This window comes from Pecten maximus, chromosome 17 (assembly GCF_902652985.1).
Source record: "Pecten maximus chromosome 17, xPecMax1.1, whole genome shotgun sequence".
NCBI lineage: Eukaryota > Metazoa > Mollusca > Bivalvia > Pectinida > Pectinidae > Pecten > Pecten maximus.
This window is the reverse complement of record NC_047031.1, coordinates 8938172-8956268: the sequence shown is the minus strand read 5'-3', so window position 1 is coordinate 8956268 and position 18097 is coordinate 8938172. Positions and strand designations below refer to the sequence as shown.

General features: G+C 35.9%; 1 protein-coding gene across 16 annotated transcripts in view; it reads left to right on the top strand.

Moving 5' to 3' along the window:
* Positions 1-18097, top strand: part of LOC117315682 (nuclear-pore anchor-like) — a 108314-nt gene that overhangs the window by 80305 nt on the left and 9912 nt on the right. For 12 of the 16 annotated variants that reach the window (XM_033869981.1, XM_033869983.1, XM_033869982.1 and 9 more), the window contains 13 exons: positions 6553-8073; positions 10617-10848; positions 10960-11032; positions 11551-11657; positions 12345-12452; positions 12908-12957; positions 13166-13365; positions 14797-14844; positions 15371-15491; positions 16170-16277; positions 16616-16718; positions 16891-16967; positions 17254-17396. In XM_033869981.1, coding sequence (XP_033725872.1) covers positions 6553-8073; positions 10617-10848; positions 10960-11032; positions 11551-11657; positions 12345-12452; positions 12908-12957; positions 13166-13365; positions 14797-14844; positions 15371-15491; positions 16170-16277; positions 16616-16718; positions 16891-16967; positions 17254-17396 — 2891 coding nt within the window. Of the gene's footprint in view, positions 1-2847; positions 2878-6552; positions 8074-10616; positions 10849-10959; positions 11033-11550; positions 11658-12344; positions 12453-12907; positions 12958-13165; positions 13366-14796; positions 14845-15370; positions 15492-16169; positions 16278-16615; positions 16719-16890; positions 16968-17253; positions 17432-18097 lie in introns of all 16 variants that reach the window. The other 4 variants (XR_004529743.1, XM_033869989.1, XM_033869993.1 and 1 more) reach the window with 3 other exon arrangements.

Here is an 18097-nt window from a genome sequence, read left to right as displayed (position 1 = left end):
TAAACATATACTAGTGGTTTTTATCTTATAGTTGCTCATGATTGTAAGAGTTGTTCCCCTTTATATTGATTGTAGAGTGTTAGTATTTTATTTCTTCACAAAGGGATTTCTTGATAAGATGAAGGTTCTCTTTCGCCGAAAAAAATATTAAGTATCAAATTATGCAATAAAAACTCATAATTCAATATTCTTATTATTTGAAATGACTTTAAAAAGATTTGATTGACATTTCAACCGGTTAAATTATATTCTTGTGATATTTTCCCCATGGCCTCCTCAAGACACGTTCCAGTATGTCCGCCCCTCGCTCTCCTCCTCTGTCTAGATCCCGCGGGAGTGTTGTATCACAGTACGTCACCCGCGGAATGACAGGAACCACACCAATTGAGGAATTATCGGAAATCGGATCAGTGAACTCTGGAAAGAGCCGCAGTCGCTCCGCAGGGTCAAGGTCATGTAAGGAGTGGGTACTCCATATCACGCCGCAGTACCGTTCACGACAGGGGAGCGCAGTCAGCGGCCACGATATAATAGATGCATTAATCGTCGAGGACAACCTCCCGAAATGTCAGTCGTCTGCTCTAAATAGCATGAAAACTATGATGGAGGAGGACAATATGTCCAGCATGCAACACCGCACGTTGGAATCCGTCCGGTCTGCGCTCAAGACACTTCAATGAAAAGGATCAAGAGTTATCTGATCTTCAACTGGAGCGAACAATCACGCTTATCTCCCTTGCTAGTCAGCTCACCGAGGAATCCATCCAGCTCGGTGTTTTACCAGAAAGTGTGTTTGATGCTTTCGCTGATATCAACTCACGAGCGAAATCCAACATGAGTCACGGAGGAGAAGAAGACTATCTGATTGATGACACACAAGGGGCCGAACTCCTGCGTCCAATGACGCAGGGCTCCGTCCTCACCGAGGTTTGTGATTGGATGAATTTTGTGCACGTAATCCTTCAACAAAGTTATTGATACACAGCAACTCCAGAAATCCTCACCACTTATAATCCCCAGAGCCTTATACTGGATGTTTAATATTCCAACTTTACGCCAACTTTCCGGGTGATGCTCACCTTCACGAATTTCCTTTCCAACAATTCTCACTCCTGACATCATCTGTTTATTAACTCATCACAAATTTCTAATTTCTTTTGAGTAATTTTGAGTTTTAACCTTGCTGAATTTTAAATCACAGTTTTTTCGACTTCTCTGTGTTTTCACTCTAATGCTGCATCAACATTTCAAACAAAGTTGTAAAATGTCAGCTATCTTCTCTCTGGGATAAAATTCATCACTTTGCAGGTTTAAGATGAAAAAATCTCCTGATGAAGAAATTTTCCAAGAGCCAACATCCTAACAAGTTCATATGTGTGTTGTGGATCATCTACTAGATTTTGGTGTTAATATCATATAAAACGTGTGTAACACTTTCTCTTTTATAGATATTTAAAAGTTATTCTGAAAATGTTTTTTTAATATTTCATATCTTTCTCTAATTCATATGTGGGAATTACCATAAAAATTGATAATTTCTATAATATAAAAAATCTTTTTCAAGAAATTTAATCGTGCTTCCATGTCCGTTTTGTTAATTGTATCATAATTTCCATATCAGCCTTCAGTCACAGAAACCTCCTCAAGTTTAAAACAGCTGCCTCCTTTGGAATCTTTCCTTTTCTCGTCACAATCCCAACGTTTGACAGGAAGTCGGCAGAGAAGTCTCAAGATGTCGTCTGCTCATTTGGACAATAAATATCAGGAGCGAGCTCGGGCAGACTCCAACATGACCTTACAAGGTCCGCTGATGACCTTTGCTACTATGGCAACCGGGGGATCGACGAGGAAAAGTAGTCCAATAACGCCGAGACCGAAGTCGGTGACCAAGATGCTGTCAAGGTCGCAGATGTCTCGGACAAAGAAGGCTGACATAGGTCTAACGTTCGGATCGCCCGAGTACTTTGAATACCCAGGAAACGAAGAAGGGTATCTCTACCATGGAATTAAAGTCTGCGATCACGGAACAAGTCCAATATTTCAGCTTATTTTGTACGATAATGGAACAAGCCCAATATATCAGGTGACTTTGAGTTTGGTTATGACCTTGACCCCTTCATCCCTGACCTTGACCCCCTCACCTTAATTTGACCCAAACTTGCTAATCCATTTGCAATGTTGTTTTATCACAGACATCCATTTGATATTAATTATTTTTCTTCACTTGACATGAATTTGTTTTGTAGATGTTGAAATTTGTTTAATACACAGAGAGTTTTTTTTATCACCTGTTGTTGTTCTGCTAACAATTTGTTTACAACTTCTTAAATCTGCAATAAATATTTCTGCTGCAACAAATTAAAGTAATCATAAAAAAAAATAAAAAAAATTCCATTCTTAAATCTATCAATGAAAAAATGAGCATTTCAATAATGACAGAAAAAAATTAGACTGGCCCCCTGTCTCTAGAATATTAAAGTTATTTAAAAAAAAAGAGCTTTATGATGTTGGTCCCTAGTATATGTCTAATTCATGTTACAAGCTAGGGGGAGATAATCTAGTATTAGAATTTAGCTTGGCAATTCTTAACAAAACAACTTAAGGGGATGGTGGCCATGCAGTCTAGAGAAAGTATATAATTTTATGATCTAATGGTGAAAAAAAATAATGGTATCAAAATGGGGCAGAAAGTATATATTTGATTACAGAAGTAGTGTTGAGGTTAATTAATGGTTTAAAAAAAATATAAGACTGAGCTCAAGAGATTTGGATCCTCAGATTTAATTAGGAGTTATTAGGTACATTTATTTACCACACATCTTTGTGTTTTTTTCTATTAAATATCAGATGGTACGGCTTTTGCCCCCAAAAGCAAAGGTAGGTTATCGGTCATTTAATTTGTTTGTAGCGGTCAGCACGGTCAGTAATTAACAGACCAACTAACCAACCTGTAATAAAGGCCAAGGAAACTAATTAAAATGTTCCTGGTGATGTCCACTCTTATATATATGACAAGGCTGTAATTAGGTGTTAAAACCAAAATTATTGAAGTCATTAATTAAGTCTCAGGTAATTAGGCTTTTTGTGTTAATTTTGTGGTCGGAATCAATTATGAATATTTCAAAGTATGAAGGAATTATTTTGTAATACAAGGAATATTTGGCGTAATTACTTTCAAGAATTTGGGTATTATCCAAACCAGTACAGGAAGGAGATGTTTTCTGTTTGGCCTTACACCTAAGGACAGTGATATATATAATCTGTTATATATATATATATACTGACAGTACACACTTACCTAATCTTATAACAATGGTCATTGTTTATGTCTGTTTATCAGACTGGACAATCGTACTAATCCATTCTAACAATGAAAGTGACCACATGGGTCTGAATGACCGGTGAACAATCAAGTGATATTGATGTGTTTTGATCCACTACTGGACATTAGCACTGGACATAGCAGACTGGACATAATGTCTGGACATAGCACTGGACATATATATACTATTGGACATAGCACTTAACTTAGTTTCTGGACTTTTTAGCCCACCATCATCAGATGGTGGGCTATTCAAATCGCCCTGCGTCCGTGGTCCGTCGTCCGTCCGTCCGTCCCTCCGTCCGTCCCTCCGTCCGTAAACAATTCTTGTTATCGCTATTTCTCAGAAAGTACTGAAGGGATCTTTCTCAAATTTCATATGAAGGTTCCCCTTGGTGCCTAGTTATGCATATTGCGTTTTGAGACCAATCGGAAAACAACATGGCCGACAGGCAGCCATCTTGGATTTTGACAATTGAAGTTTGTTATCGCTATTTCTCAGAAAGTACTGAAGGGATCTTTCTCAAATTTCATATGTAGGTTCCCCTTGGTGCCTAGTTATGCATATTGCGTTTTGAGACCAATCGGAAAACAACATCGCCGACAGGCAGCCATCTTGGATTTTGACAATTGAAGTTTGTTATCGCTATTTCTCAGAAAGTACTGAAGGGATCTTTCTCAAATTTCATATGAAGGTTCCCCTTGGTGCCTAGTTATGCATATTGCATTTTGAGACCAATTGGATAACAACATGGCCGACAGGCAGCCATCTTGGATTTTGACAATTGAAGTTTGTTATCGCTATTTCTGAGAAAGTACTGAAGGGATCTTTCTCAAATTTCATATGAAGGTTCCCCTTGGTGCCTAGTTATGCATATTGCATTTTGAGACCAATCTGAAAATAACATGGCCGACAGGCAGCCATCTTGGATTTTGACAATTGAAGTTTGTTATCGCTATTTCTGAGAAAGTACTGAAGGAATCTTTCTCAAATTTCATATGAAGGGGCCCCTTGGTGCCTAGTTATGCATATTGCGTTTTGAGACCAATCAGGGAAAAAAATGGCCGACAGGCAGCCATCTTGGATTTTGACAATTGAAGTTTGTTATCGCTATTTCTCAGAAAGTACTGAAGGGATCTTTCTCAAATTTCATATGTAGGTTCCCCTCGGTGCCTGGTTATGCATATTGCATTTTGAGACCAATCTGAAAATAACATGGCCGACAGGCAGCCATCTTGGATTTTGACAATTGAAGTTTGTTATCGCTATTTCTCAGAAAGTACTGAAGGGATCTTTCTCAAATTTCATATGTAGGTTCCCCTTGGTTCCTCTTTATGCATATTGCGTTTTGAGACCAATCGGAAAACAACATGGCCGACAGGCAGCCATCTTGGATTTGACAATTGAAGTTTGTTATCACTATTTCTGAGAAAGTATTTAAGGGATCTTTCTCAAATTTCATATGTAAGTTTCCCTTGGTGCCTAGTTATGCATATTGCGTTTTGAGACCAATCTGAAAACAACATGGCCGACAGGCAGCCATCTTGGATTTTGACAACTGAAGTTTGTTATCGCTATTTCTGAGAAAGTACTGAAGGGATCTTTCTCAAATTTCATATGGAGGTTCCCCTTGGTGCCTCATTATGCTTATTGCATTTTGAGATCAATTGGAAAACAATATGGCAGACAGACCGCCATCTTGGATTTTGACAATTTAAGTTTGTTATCTCTATTTCTCAAAGTACTGAAGGGATCTTTCTCAAATTTCATATGTAGGTTCCCCTTGGTCCCTTGTATTGCATTTTTGGACCAGTCTGTCCTGAAAACAACCTGGCAAACAAACAGCCATTATCGTTAAATCTCAAATTTCTTATATAGCTAGGATTCCCTTGTTTGAAAAGTACTGGAGGGATATCTCAATTTGCACAGATTAGTAAAAGGAAGGGAAAAATAGAGAGAAGATCAATCTGACATACAACCTATAAAGATCATTCAATGGTGGGCGCCAAGATCCCTCTGGGATCTCTTGTTTGGATGTATCTATGGACACTCTCTAAGGTATTGATTATAATTAACAGGTAATTAGCTCTTCTCCATTCTTATTAAGGGTTACAGCGGGTTACAGAGGTTACAGCGGCCCCCGGTTACAGCGGTGTACCTCAAGGAGAAAAACATCAATTATATATCTCACACACTAAGCACCTGATATATCTAACATGATATCTTCAAATATCATTCCTAATATTTCATATTTCTAACAATTTTAAACTTTATTCATAAATTTAATCTATAATTATGTATAACTTACTTATACCTAATTTATTAAGATTTATTGCGGCCCAATTAAGTAAATTTCATGCTGTAAGTAATTAATGTTTGGCAAGTCAGGACAGACTGGTTAAAATAAGAAGAGTTTATATATACATATATTAAGATACTAACAAGTCCATATTATCATTAATGAGTTCAAACTTTATTAACATTTATATTATAAATTGATTCAGCACATTAATTTGTACGATAATGTAAATACAACTAAACAACTGGATCACTATTTTGAAAAGTCGAAGGTTGAAATGCGTCCTGCTTATCATAAATGTTTGGGAGCTTTAAAACTGTTTTAATATACCCATCATTTCTAAGAACGGTATAGTCCTACCCGAAATACTGACTGGGTATGAACAGTTTAAACAGCTGTAAACTTAGTAATATCCAGTACTGACTGGGTATGATTAATATCCAGTCCCCTCAATTTTGTGGGGAAGACTCCTGAAAAATTCCTGAAAAATTTTACTCTAAAAATTATCACTTTTGTCAAATATTTGATAGAGGTAATGGATTTTCTTTAAGGTAATTTAGATTTTCAAAAGTTTGAATTTATAGCTTGAAGTTTTGGTTCTCTTTAACATAAAGTAATTCACTGAATGGACATTCCAAAACATCTGGCAAGTATGAGCAGGATTAGACTTGGTCAGATTAACACTGGACAATCATATGATAATATCAGACTGATTTCAGTAAAAGGCCAGTACAATGCCCTCCTGACACTGATATCCTATAAATCACTTCCAATACTTCAGACTAAATCTGTACATTTAAACCAACAAAAGCTACCTAAAATGTGGAGATGTCAATTTGTTTTTTTCATTTGAAACAATTTATAGTCATATATGTCATTTTGACTTTTCACATTGGTTGACCTGTTGTGTGTGATTGGTGTTGTTTTCAGATCAAAGAGGCAGCTGAGGACATCATCACGGATTCTGACCCTGCTATAGTTTCTCATCAGCCTCAAACTGTCGAACATTCTGAACAGTCTGAAAATATTGAAAGTTTCGATAGGGCTGGAGTTATTGATGTTTCTGATAAGTCTGAAAATGACGAAAAGTTTGAAATTATTGAAAATGGTGACAGCTCATGTAATTTTGAACAAGTTGAAAATTCTCAAAAAAATTCAGTGGCTGAAGATTGTAACAAACCATCAAACTTAGAAATATCTGAATCTTCCGAAAATTTTGAACAGTCTAAACTTCCATCTGAAATGATTTCTGGGGAAACTAGTTTGGAAAATGAACAAAATTCAGAAACTCAGACGATTTTTGATCCAGAAAAGCAGGGGGATTTACAAACACCAGAGGTTTTGAAAAATTCTCCCATTGAGAAACAGAGTGAGAATTCAGAATTAACAGACATGTCTTTTGTATTTAAAGAACAAGACAACATTTCAACTGACCAATCAAAAATGTGCTCTGATGATGCTAGCCAATCACAAAAGAGCAATGACGCCCAACAAGATAATTTAGTCAAATCAATGAGTCCTAACCAATCAGAACAACCCACCAATGACCGTACAACTTACCAGAATGAGGTAGATTCTGACCAATCACAGGCTGAGAAAATCAGCCAATCAGACCTAAAGGTTCCTTTGTCTGTCTCAGATTGTAGTGCAAAGGTCGAGAGTAAGGGGTCATCTGCAACGTCAAGGTCAGAGGTCATAGACTCCAAGTTCATCAAAAAGGTTGATATTACTTACCCTAAGGATGAACATGCTGATGACATTGATGTCAAGGACAATTGGGACAGTTACCATGGTGATGGAGTAGAGGTCAATGATGATGAAAGCAGTGTCCAGAATATAGACACCCTTTCTGGTCATGAAAACGAAAACATTGAATCTGAAGCTTCTAGATTAGATACAATCAGAATTGGATCAAAATTACAATTGTATGGTTCTGATTTCAAAAATCAAAGAAAGGTCATAAGGTCAGAGGTCAAAATCCCAGAGGTCATGACACAACATTTTGACCCTTCATTGTATGACCGTGAGAAGTTGAAGGTCACAGGTCTGCCTTTAATGCAGGACAATTTCACCGAACCCAGCAACAATGTCTTACCATCTAGTAGAAAACCATCAAAGGTCAAAAGGTCACAGAAATCTAATTCCGATTTATCCCTTACAAGACGAAATGTTATTTCCCCTGGACTATTTCCAGTGGGAAAGGGTCCAGTTCACGTCGTTATGGAAAATGCCTTTCCTTCCCAAACAAACGCAGATATAGGCAAGTTAAATCAGGCTATTTATTCGGACTCCAGAGATCACAAAATGGTTGAGAAGCCGTTTTCTAAAACTGACCAAGTTGAGAACGTTCGACCAGTACAGAGGTTCAGAGAAACTATAGATGAGGACAGTATACTAACCATTCATACAGGGATGCAAGGCACCATGGGAAATTTTGTCACTACTCCAGAGGTGACCAGAAATCATAAAAAACGAATATTCTCTAACAAAGGGAGATAATTGGTGTACAGAATAATCTATAGGTTGATCAGTAATAATTAAATTCATGAAATATGAAGTAAAATTGTATTAAACAAAATTTGTGTTGATAAGTGCGATTATTTTTGAAATTCTACTGATAGTGGGTTGTTTGTCTGGATTATCTCCCTTTGTGTAATTCTTTCTGACATTTTTATCAACTACAGGAAAATGCACAAACTTCCACCAATTTATATATTATGATGTATTTTTCATCCTTTCTGCGTCCTCAGTGACTGGAATGGAGCACAATCACACAAACTTGTTTATATACCGGAAGAATCTACAACATATTAACCAGGCCAGAACATTGATAATATTTAGTATAGATCTCTCATATCTTATTTCTTTTCTGTTCTTAAATTCTCCCTAAAAAAATCTAAACTATTTTATGGATTATTTTGGCCTTAGTATAACTGATTGAACAGTGTTGTATTTTAATGTTTAATTTTAATATTTTCAATATTTATGTCATCGAAATGAAATTTAATTTGTAACAAGGATATTGATATTACAATTTGTTGAAAATGACGCACCACATGTTTTTTATATCCTTAAATCCTGAATAACATATGAACTATTTGATGCTGAATTATTGAGATTTTTTATGTTTTGGTGTATACTTGAGTAATTTTAACTTTAGATAATTCTTTGACTCCTCACCAGTATTTATTCCAGATTTTCTCTTTATTCCAGAAATCAAATCTTCCACATTTGATGATAATCACTGTTTTGGTAAACTTTGTCTAATATTGATGTAAAATATTTTTCAGCTCCTTTTCTGATGAATAAATATTCATAATGAATATGTATGAGGAAAAATTTGCATATAAATGATGAATAATTCATTATTTGATAGATATGAAGACTGAATGAAATGGAAGATGTATAAGATATACAATTAATATTTGCCAAAATAGGGTGATTTTTCTCTCCTTTTTGAGGGGATAGGGAGTGGATTATAAGAAAAATCCCAAAAAGGGTTGTCATAGTTATAATCCGTAGTGTATATTGAATTATTGTGCTTAATTTGTTTCATACCTGTAAAAAATCTTCATACCAGCTGTCATACCTGTATAAATCTTCATACCTGTATAAATCTTCATACCTGTATAAATCTTCATACCTGTATAAATCTTCATACCTGTATAAACCTTCATACCTGTATAAATCTTCATACCTGTATAAACCTTCATACCTGTATAAATCTTCATACCTGTATAAATCTTCATACCTGTAAAAATCTTCATACCTGTATAAATCTTCATATCTGTATAAATCTTCATACCTGTAAAAATCTTCATACCAGCTGTCATACCTGTAATTCTTCATACCTGTATAAATCTTCATACCTGTACAAATCTTCATACCTGTAATTCTTCATACCTGTAAAAATCTTCATACCTGTAATTCTTCATACCTGTATAAATCTTCATATCATACCTGTATCTGATACTACAAACAATTACCAGAACTCCTGGTGGAAATCTTACCAACCTTTAACTACACACTTAATGTTCACTGAACTAGACACCAGTTTATCTTGTTGTCATGGTTACAAAACTTGGTATGGAATAAAATTGGTAATTTCTGTTGTAAGCACTATTGATAAAAGCAGTTCTTTGCTTAATTATCAGGAGAGAATAAGATGTTTGGTTTAAGAATAAAAAACTGTGCAAAAGAAATATATTGTGTAGATAAGGATGTTAAAAATATTGTCCTGAAACTTCTATAGTCAATACAACTTTAATTGAATCACTGCATTATATGTAAAATTCAGAAGGAGAGAAATGTTATATAGAAAAGTTCTGGTTTGTTAATGGACGAAACTGATCCATTAATTATGAAAATAAAATTATGTTAATAACAGTTTAATGATCAGGTTAAGTGATCTAAAGATTAAATATTGAACAATATAATTTTAACCAAGTGCATGGTATTTTGTAAATTATACTTGTATTTCAGAGTTTTACAAAAAAAAACAATTAGAAAATTTAATATTATCTTTACACCTGGAACAAATATGACACAAATATTCCTTGTGAGAATAAAAGATCATGATTATATTGTCGGAGGAAACCAATGATAAATATAACACAGACATTGATGATGTCACAGGAGCACAGACATCGATGATGTCACTGGAGCACATTTTATTTCAGGCTTCTGATCATGAGTCTATTATAGACTAGCTAGAGACTGTTATAATTTTACATTTCTGAAGTATTTATGTTTTAGTTTATCTTCAATTTGATTAAAATTAATGGAATGCTCAAAAGAGTTAATTGATATTTATGGAAATGCATCTTCAATTAAAAAGTTAGTTAAGTCTTATAAATTAATTTTCAAACATTCTGATGACCCAGAGTTATTCCAAATTTTTGATTGGTCGAATAAATGTCAAACATTTGACTTACCATGAAGATCTATTCAAAAGTTATGGTTATTAGATGCTCTATATTTCAAACATTTGACAGACCCAGACTCAGATTGTGCCTAAAACAGAGGAAGAGATCCGCGCGTGCTCTGCCCTGAGTCGAGCTTCCTTGAGGAAGGAGTATCGTAACAAGTTGGGCGAGGTTCGTGCAGCTGTTGAGGACCGCCGAACCAAGTCACCCGCAATATCGATCCCTTCACAGCGATCCTTAGAGGACGATCAACTGATAGACGAGGATGATGATGATGACATACCATACAATGAAATTGACGGTAAGATGTTAATTTCAATTAAAGTTCAAAGATATAAATTATAATTGGATATTTGAGTCGCTATATACATCAGATGTCTGTTGTTACCTACAAAATGTTTTTATGTTTTAGATATGAAGAGAGAGCAGACGATGGAGATGGGAACATCCCCACCCCCAGGGCAGAGAGGTCAAAGTTCATCAAAGTAAGTCAAGGTCATAGCAGATGAAGTATGTTATTAGTCTCCTACCAGTGAAACCGGGGGGACTATAATTTTCCTCCCCATTAGAAATACTCTTAGAATGCTTGTTTAAAGATCTTAAGTTCAGTAAGTAAAGAAAATATATCAGTTCAATAACTCTCCCAGTTAAAGTGTAATTCTTTTCAGTCCACATTGTTATTATTTGAATTCTGCATACTTCTTCAGCCTTGCACCCTACTGAAGATCAATTTAATTGTTGATGAAACAGCAAAAATCGTAATTTTGTACCACTCTTTTGTTTCACAGAGCATCATCTGTATAATATTATAGGTTTTGAAACATTCAAAAACTTCTTCAGACAATCTGAAAAGTTGATTGATTGAAATAATACATTAAGGTCAGTAAAGGTCAAATCTTAAGTTCAGAAAGGTCACTATGTATATAATTAATTATGGTGACATATGACCTTCATTGACATTTGATACCCTGGGACTTTAATATTTCTGTTTAATCTTTTACAGATTATCACAAGTCGGTGCGGACCATCCAGTCGTCTCCGAGTACCTGCGCCTGTACGAGGGCGTGGTCCAATTCAGGAATGCTCTCAGCAAACTTATGGTCGATAGAGGTAGGTTTTTATTGGTCAATTTCCTATAAATATAAGAAACATAATCATCATTACTCAATGATTGGGCTATAGTGAGAAATTTTACTTGAGATTAATTGGCATCTTTGAAAGTTTGATATGGAGTCATATTAGACAGGTTTATCCGACCAGTATGTTGTGTATTTGAAGATGTCTGATTAGACAGGTTAATCTGACCAGTACATTGTGTCAGTGAAGGTGTTGGATAAGACAGGTAAGTATGACCAGTATGTTGTGTCATTGAAGGTGTCGGATCAGACAGGTTTAAACATGACCAGTATTTTTTGTCATTGAAAATGACAGATTAAGCAGGTTGATCTGACCAGCATGTTGTATCATTGAAGGTGTCAAATTAAACAGGTTGATCTGACCAGTATGTTGCATCATTGAAGGTGTCAGATTAAACAGTTGGTCTGACCAATATGTTGTGTCATTGAAAATGTCGGATAAGACAGGTTAATCTGACCAATATGTTGTGTCATTGAAGGTGTCGGATTACACAGGTTAATATTACCAGTATGCTGTATCATTGAAGCTGTCAGATTAAACATGTTTAGCTGACCATTATTTGTGTCATTGAATGTGTCAGATTAGACAGGTTAATCTGACCAGCATGTCAGTTTGTTAACGGTGTCAGATCAGACAGAATGGTTTAATTTATAATCACAGATATGCTGCAGCCTAGTGGGATTCTGGAGGATATCGACACCAAGACATTCAACAGTACAGGCAAGGTGGAGCCCCAGATAGAGGGAATGACACACAACGTTTATCACGGTAAGTTACCTGTGTATAACGAATCACTGTGTATAAAGAATCACTGTGTATAAGGACCTCCTAAAAGACACCTGTGTATAAAGACTAGCTAAGACCTGTGATAAAGACTAGCTAAGTATTAGGACCACCAGTGTATTAAGAATCACTATGTATCAGGAATCACTTCAATGAGGACCACCTCTGTAGAAGGAACCACTTTGTATAATGACCACATGTGTATAATGAATCAGTGGTTGTAAATACACATTTGTATTAGGAATCATTAATTATAAATTTCTGTGTAAAATTTGAGAAGCTATACCAGAATAAAAATAATGATTAGTATTCAAACTTTACCATGAATTTCCTCTGATTGTAATGTGTGATTTTTGATAGAAATTTTAGCTCATTTTGGTGTGTACTTAAAACTTACCATACTGGCAGATCTTTACATGTGTTCTTGTTGACTGTTCCAGTGTTCGAGGAAATCCTTAGTGTACTGTCCAGTATTCTCCAGGCTGACCGCGTAAGTCACACACATTCGACCTTTGACCCTTCAGTCCTTCTATCGAGCCTTGTCCTTTTAAATCTGAATATATAAATTTGTGAAAAATGCCAAACAAACAAAAATATAAAAACAGAAACTTGCCCCTTACCCCAGAGGCTTATCCATAATCTTATCACTAAGCCCTCAGAGGTAAACATCCAATGGTAATGACTGTAACTTATTTCAGGAGCCAATGGTATCCTCCCTTACTGGAGGCGGTATGATCATGTCCAGGGATACCACACAAGCTGTCGTCGGCCCCAAGTCTGCTGAGTCTGGTCGGGGACCCACTGTCACTCGCGCCAGTCATCACTCACAATTCTCCGCAAAGAGCGATGTATCGGACCGTATTGCACTCCGGGAGCTTCAGGAACAGTATGACCGGCTGTACGTATCCCAGGGACCTCTTATCCCTTACACTGGACCCAGATTCACCCTGACCTTATTTAACTGTCATCTGACTAATATATGAATGACGCCTGAATTTTACTGACATCTGTCATTAAACCTAAGTTTACTGATGCCTGAATTTACTGACGCCTGAATTTACTGACGCCTGACTTTACTGACGCCTGAATTTACTGACGCATAACTTTACTGACACCTGACTTTACTGACATCTCACTTTACTGACAACTGACTTTACTGACACCTGACTTTACTGACACCTGACTTCACTGACAACTGACTTTACTGACACCTCTCTTCACTGACACCTGACTTTACTGACACCTGACTTTACTGACACCTGACTTAACTGACAACTGACTTTACTGATGCCTGACTTCACTGACACCTGGCTTTATTGACACCTGACTTTACTGACAACTGACTTTACTGACAACTGACTTTACTGATGCCTGACTTCACTGACACCTGGCTTTATTGACACCTGACTTTACTGACACCTGACTTTACTGACATCTCACTTTACTGACACCTGACTTTACTGACACCTGACTTAACTGACAACTGACTTTACTGACGCCTGACTTCACTGACACCTGGCTTTATTGACACCTGACTTTACTGACACCTGACTTTACTGACATCTCACTTTACTGACACCTGACTTTACTGACACCTGACTTAACTGACAACTGACTTTACTGACACCTGACTTTACTGACATCTCTCTTTACTGACAACTGACTTTACTGACACCTGACTTTACTGACACCTGACTTTACTGACGCCTGACTTTATCATTGCCCTATTAAAATTTTGTTTTTGGAACTGGATTTTTCTGGATCATTAAGAAAAGAATGTATATATATTTCTACCACAATACCCTGTGTTATTCAACTCTCAGACCATCAGTTAATCATTACAGCTGTTAATTAACAATCTGTTTATACCACATGTGGTATAAACTCTGTACGCATTTTGATTGGCTAACACGGTGAACTTTGACCCAAGCTGCAATTGTTATTGACATCATCAATAATCTAATGACGTCACATCACCGGGTCCCGGACGTCACCGGTACACTTTATTTGCATACGCGAAATTAACCTTGGCCACGTTTCCCTTTGATTCAAGCCGATATTATTGTGGTAGAAACAGGTCACAGGACTCGAAATTGTTGGATATGGAATTTATTTGACACTCGTAAGTTATTTTTTAAAAGTTGCAAAAAACACTCGCTAAAGCTCGTGTCTTTTGTAACTTTTAAAAAATAACTTACTCGTGTGAAATAAATTCCATATCCAACAATCACTCGTTGTGTAACCTCTATTTATACAGTCAGAAGTATAAACAGCTGAAGAGACAACTTAAAGTGTTATGTTGTTGATAGTCATTGTGTTTATGTTACAGACAGCACCAGCTGACGAGTGATACCAGGAAACACGAGGAACAAATTAGGTAGGTCAATGTTGTCGTCAGGTTTACGATGTCATTTACCTGTCACTCTTAAATTAAAATTCCTTAACTTTGTGTTTATAATGGCAATAAACGGGTTCCTACAGATGATGAAAAGTGCTGAAATTTGGAGTCAATGCTTGAAAAGTACTGGAATTCATACCTGCTGTATTTTTCAGATTACTTAAAAATGAGTAATTTATCCAAAAAAAAATGGTAAAAAGGTTTTGATTTTCAGCACGATTTAATTTGATTTTTGATAATATCTGGACTGCAATGATTATTTATTACAAGCAAAGTCTTTTGAAGACTTTTACTTAAAGGACACATTTTAAAAAATTTTCATCATGTTAAAAGACAAATCTTTATAAGTTCTATAAGTTTGGACAAAAACACCTGGAAAATTCGGAAAAAGTGCTGGAAAAATTTTGGTATGGAAAATCTGTACAAACCATGCGATATAGTTCATAATCTGAGTCACAAAAACGAATGTTATTAGTCATTAACATATTTGTTTCCATGGTTACAGACATAACACCGTTGTCATGATGGAGATGCAGGACACCATTAATGAGTTACAGCGAGAGTTGTCTAACCTTGGAAGGTCGTCCAGTCGGCTCCGACCTCAGTCTGATACCACATCACCCCACGTAAGTAAACAAGTTTGTTTACTTTTTATAAAGATTTAAATCACAACTGACACAGGACATTGCCAGTTCACAACAATTTCTATGACGTCAGGGAAATAAAACAATGACGTCATGTCAACAATTCGTCATTATGACATCGTAGCATGCGCAGGGCTCAAAGTGTTACCTATTTTAGTGGCCATGGCGCCTTAAATTCACCATTGGTGACCAGTTATTGACCTATAAGGCGCCTGCATGGCCACTAAAAAATTGTGTAAATATGTGATTTGGTTAATCTTTCAAAGGTTGCAGTAAATGCTAAATTGACTTTTACAATCGAAAATGTTACAGAGATGTTATACTGTATTAGAGAATTAAAAGATTTTTTTGAAAGTTAAGACAACTTGGCTAATGAATAACTTTTCCAATTGGCTCCTAGATTTTATGACTTGGTAGCCAAATAGGCCACCTGGTAAAAATGTCCTCTTTGAGCCCTGATGTGTTGACATTAGCTGTCTTTCCCTACCAGATTAAAGACAGATATGTATTTTCACTACAAAAAAAAAATTCTCTGTGAAGTATGGGAGAACACCATATCTGTTCATGCCTATAGGGCAAAGCTGAGTTATTTTTTATTATTATTATTATTTTCCTGGACTTAAATGAATATCACCATGAAATATATTTCATTATTATCAGGGAACGACAGATTCAGCTATAATGTTTACCAGGCTGGACTCGGAGAGAAATTCCAAAATAATGAAAAGAGCAGTAAACGACCAGAAAATGAATGCAGATAAATACAAGGTAAAAGGGAGATAACTTGTTGCACGAAAAATACTTGTTATGTGGGTCGTTTACCTGTTGATAATAATTCTGCATTTTCTGTTTTTCTTTATAGATAAGTAAGAGTCTGTTTTGTACAGTTGTGATGAAAATCACTTCAGGTACAATAATTTTGGGAAATATCTATTCATACACATGTTAAAATCTTTATCCGTTAATCCAGGTTCAATTTAAATATTATGTATATGATTTTACAATTCCCAAATTTAATTTATTTTAATTTGAATTTATTTTATTTTATTTTATTAAATTTTAAATTTATTTTAATTTTAAATTGAATTATAATTTATAATTCCCAGGATGCATTAGACAAGATGGAGGACTATGTTGGGCTACCAGCTCAGAGATTTGCCCACCTTGTTCGTAAATACGTCCACCATAGTCGCATGAAGGAAATTGAAGGTGAGGAGTTGTATTTTACTATATGAATTATTTATATTTACTGAAGAGGAATCAAAATCGTGTTATTTTTTTGTCATTAATTCAAAATCTTCCCAATTTGTTTGACGTGATAGTATCTTTACTATTTTCTTGTTTCAATGAGATTGTTTTTACATTTCGTTTGTCTTTTCAGAAAATGTCAAGAAGAGCAAAAGCCTTAACGAAAACGTGTTTGAGATTCTCGACAAGATGGAGGCTCTTCAGAATGAGGTAGAATATTAAAATGGAGTCATTGAAGATTTTACAAATAATACACAGTCTCTATATTATACAGATCTATGTCAAATTTGAAATGCGTTGAAAATCTCATAAAAAGCTACGATTTGAATAATCTTACTGCCTATTCAGTTGTAAATGTAATATGTTAGTTTCGAGTTAATCACCCTAGAAAATTTTCTACTGACTGTTTTGTCAACTTTTGTATGAAAATGAAATTATTTATAAATTTTTGGGTTGATTGACTGGTATCACTTACCTTACTTCTGTACATCCACAGCGGGCGAAGACTTGGGCCGACAAAATGGACCAGATGGGTTCGGAGAGACTACGCCTCGCAAATCTACTGATGGAGACACTTGACTCTATAGAACAAGAGTCAGGAATTTTCCTCATCAAACCCATGTACTCCTACCGTGGAAGGTAATTATACAAACCATGTACTCCTACCGTGGCAGGTAATTATACAAACCATGTATTCCTACCGTGACAGGTAATTATACAAACCATGTATTCCTACCGTGGCCAGTAATTATACAAACCATGTATTCCTACCGTGACGGGTAATTATACAAACCATGTACTCCTACCGTGACAGGTATTTATACAAACCATGTATTCCTACCGTGACAGGTTATTATACAAACCATGTACTCCTAGCTACCATGGCAGGTAATTATACAAACCATGTATTCCTACCGTGACAGGTATTTATACAAACCATGTATTCCTACCATGGCGGGTAATTATACAAACCATGTATTCCTACCGTGACAGGTAATTATACAAACCATGTACTCCTACCGTGACAGGTAATTATACAAACCATGTACTCCTGCCGTGGCAGGTAATTATACAAACCATGTATTCCTACCGTGACAGGTAATTATACAAACCATGTACTCCTACCGTGACAGGTAATTATACAAACCATGTACTCCTACCGTGACAGGTAATTATACAAACCATGTACTCCTGCCGTGGCAGGTAATTATACAAACCATGTACTCCTACCGTGATGGGTAATTATACAAACCATGTATTCCTACCGTGGCAGGTAATTATACAAACCATGTATTCCTACAGTGGCAGGTAATTATACAAACCATGTATTCCTACCGTGG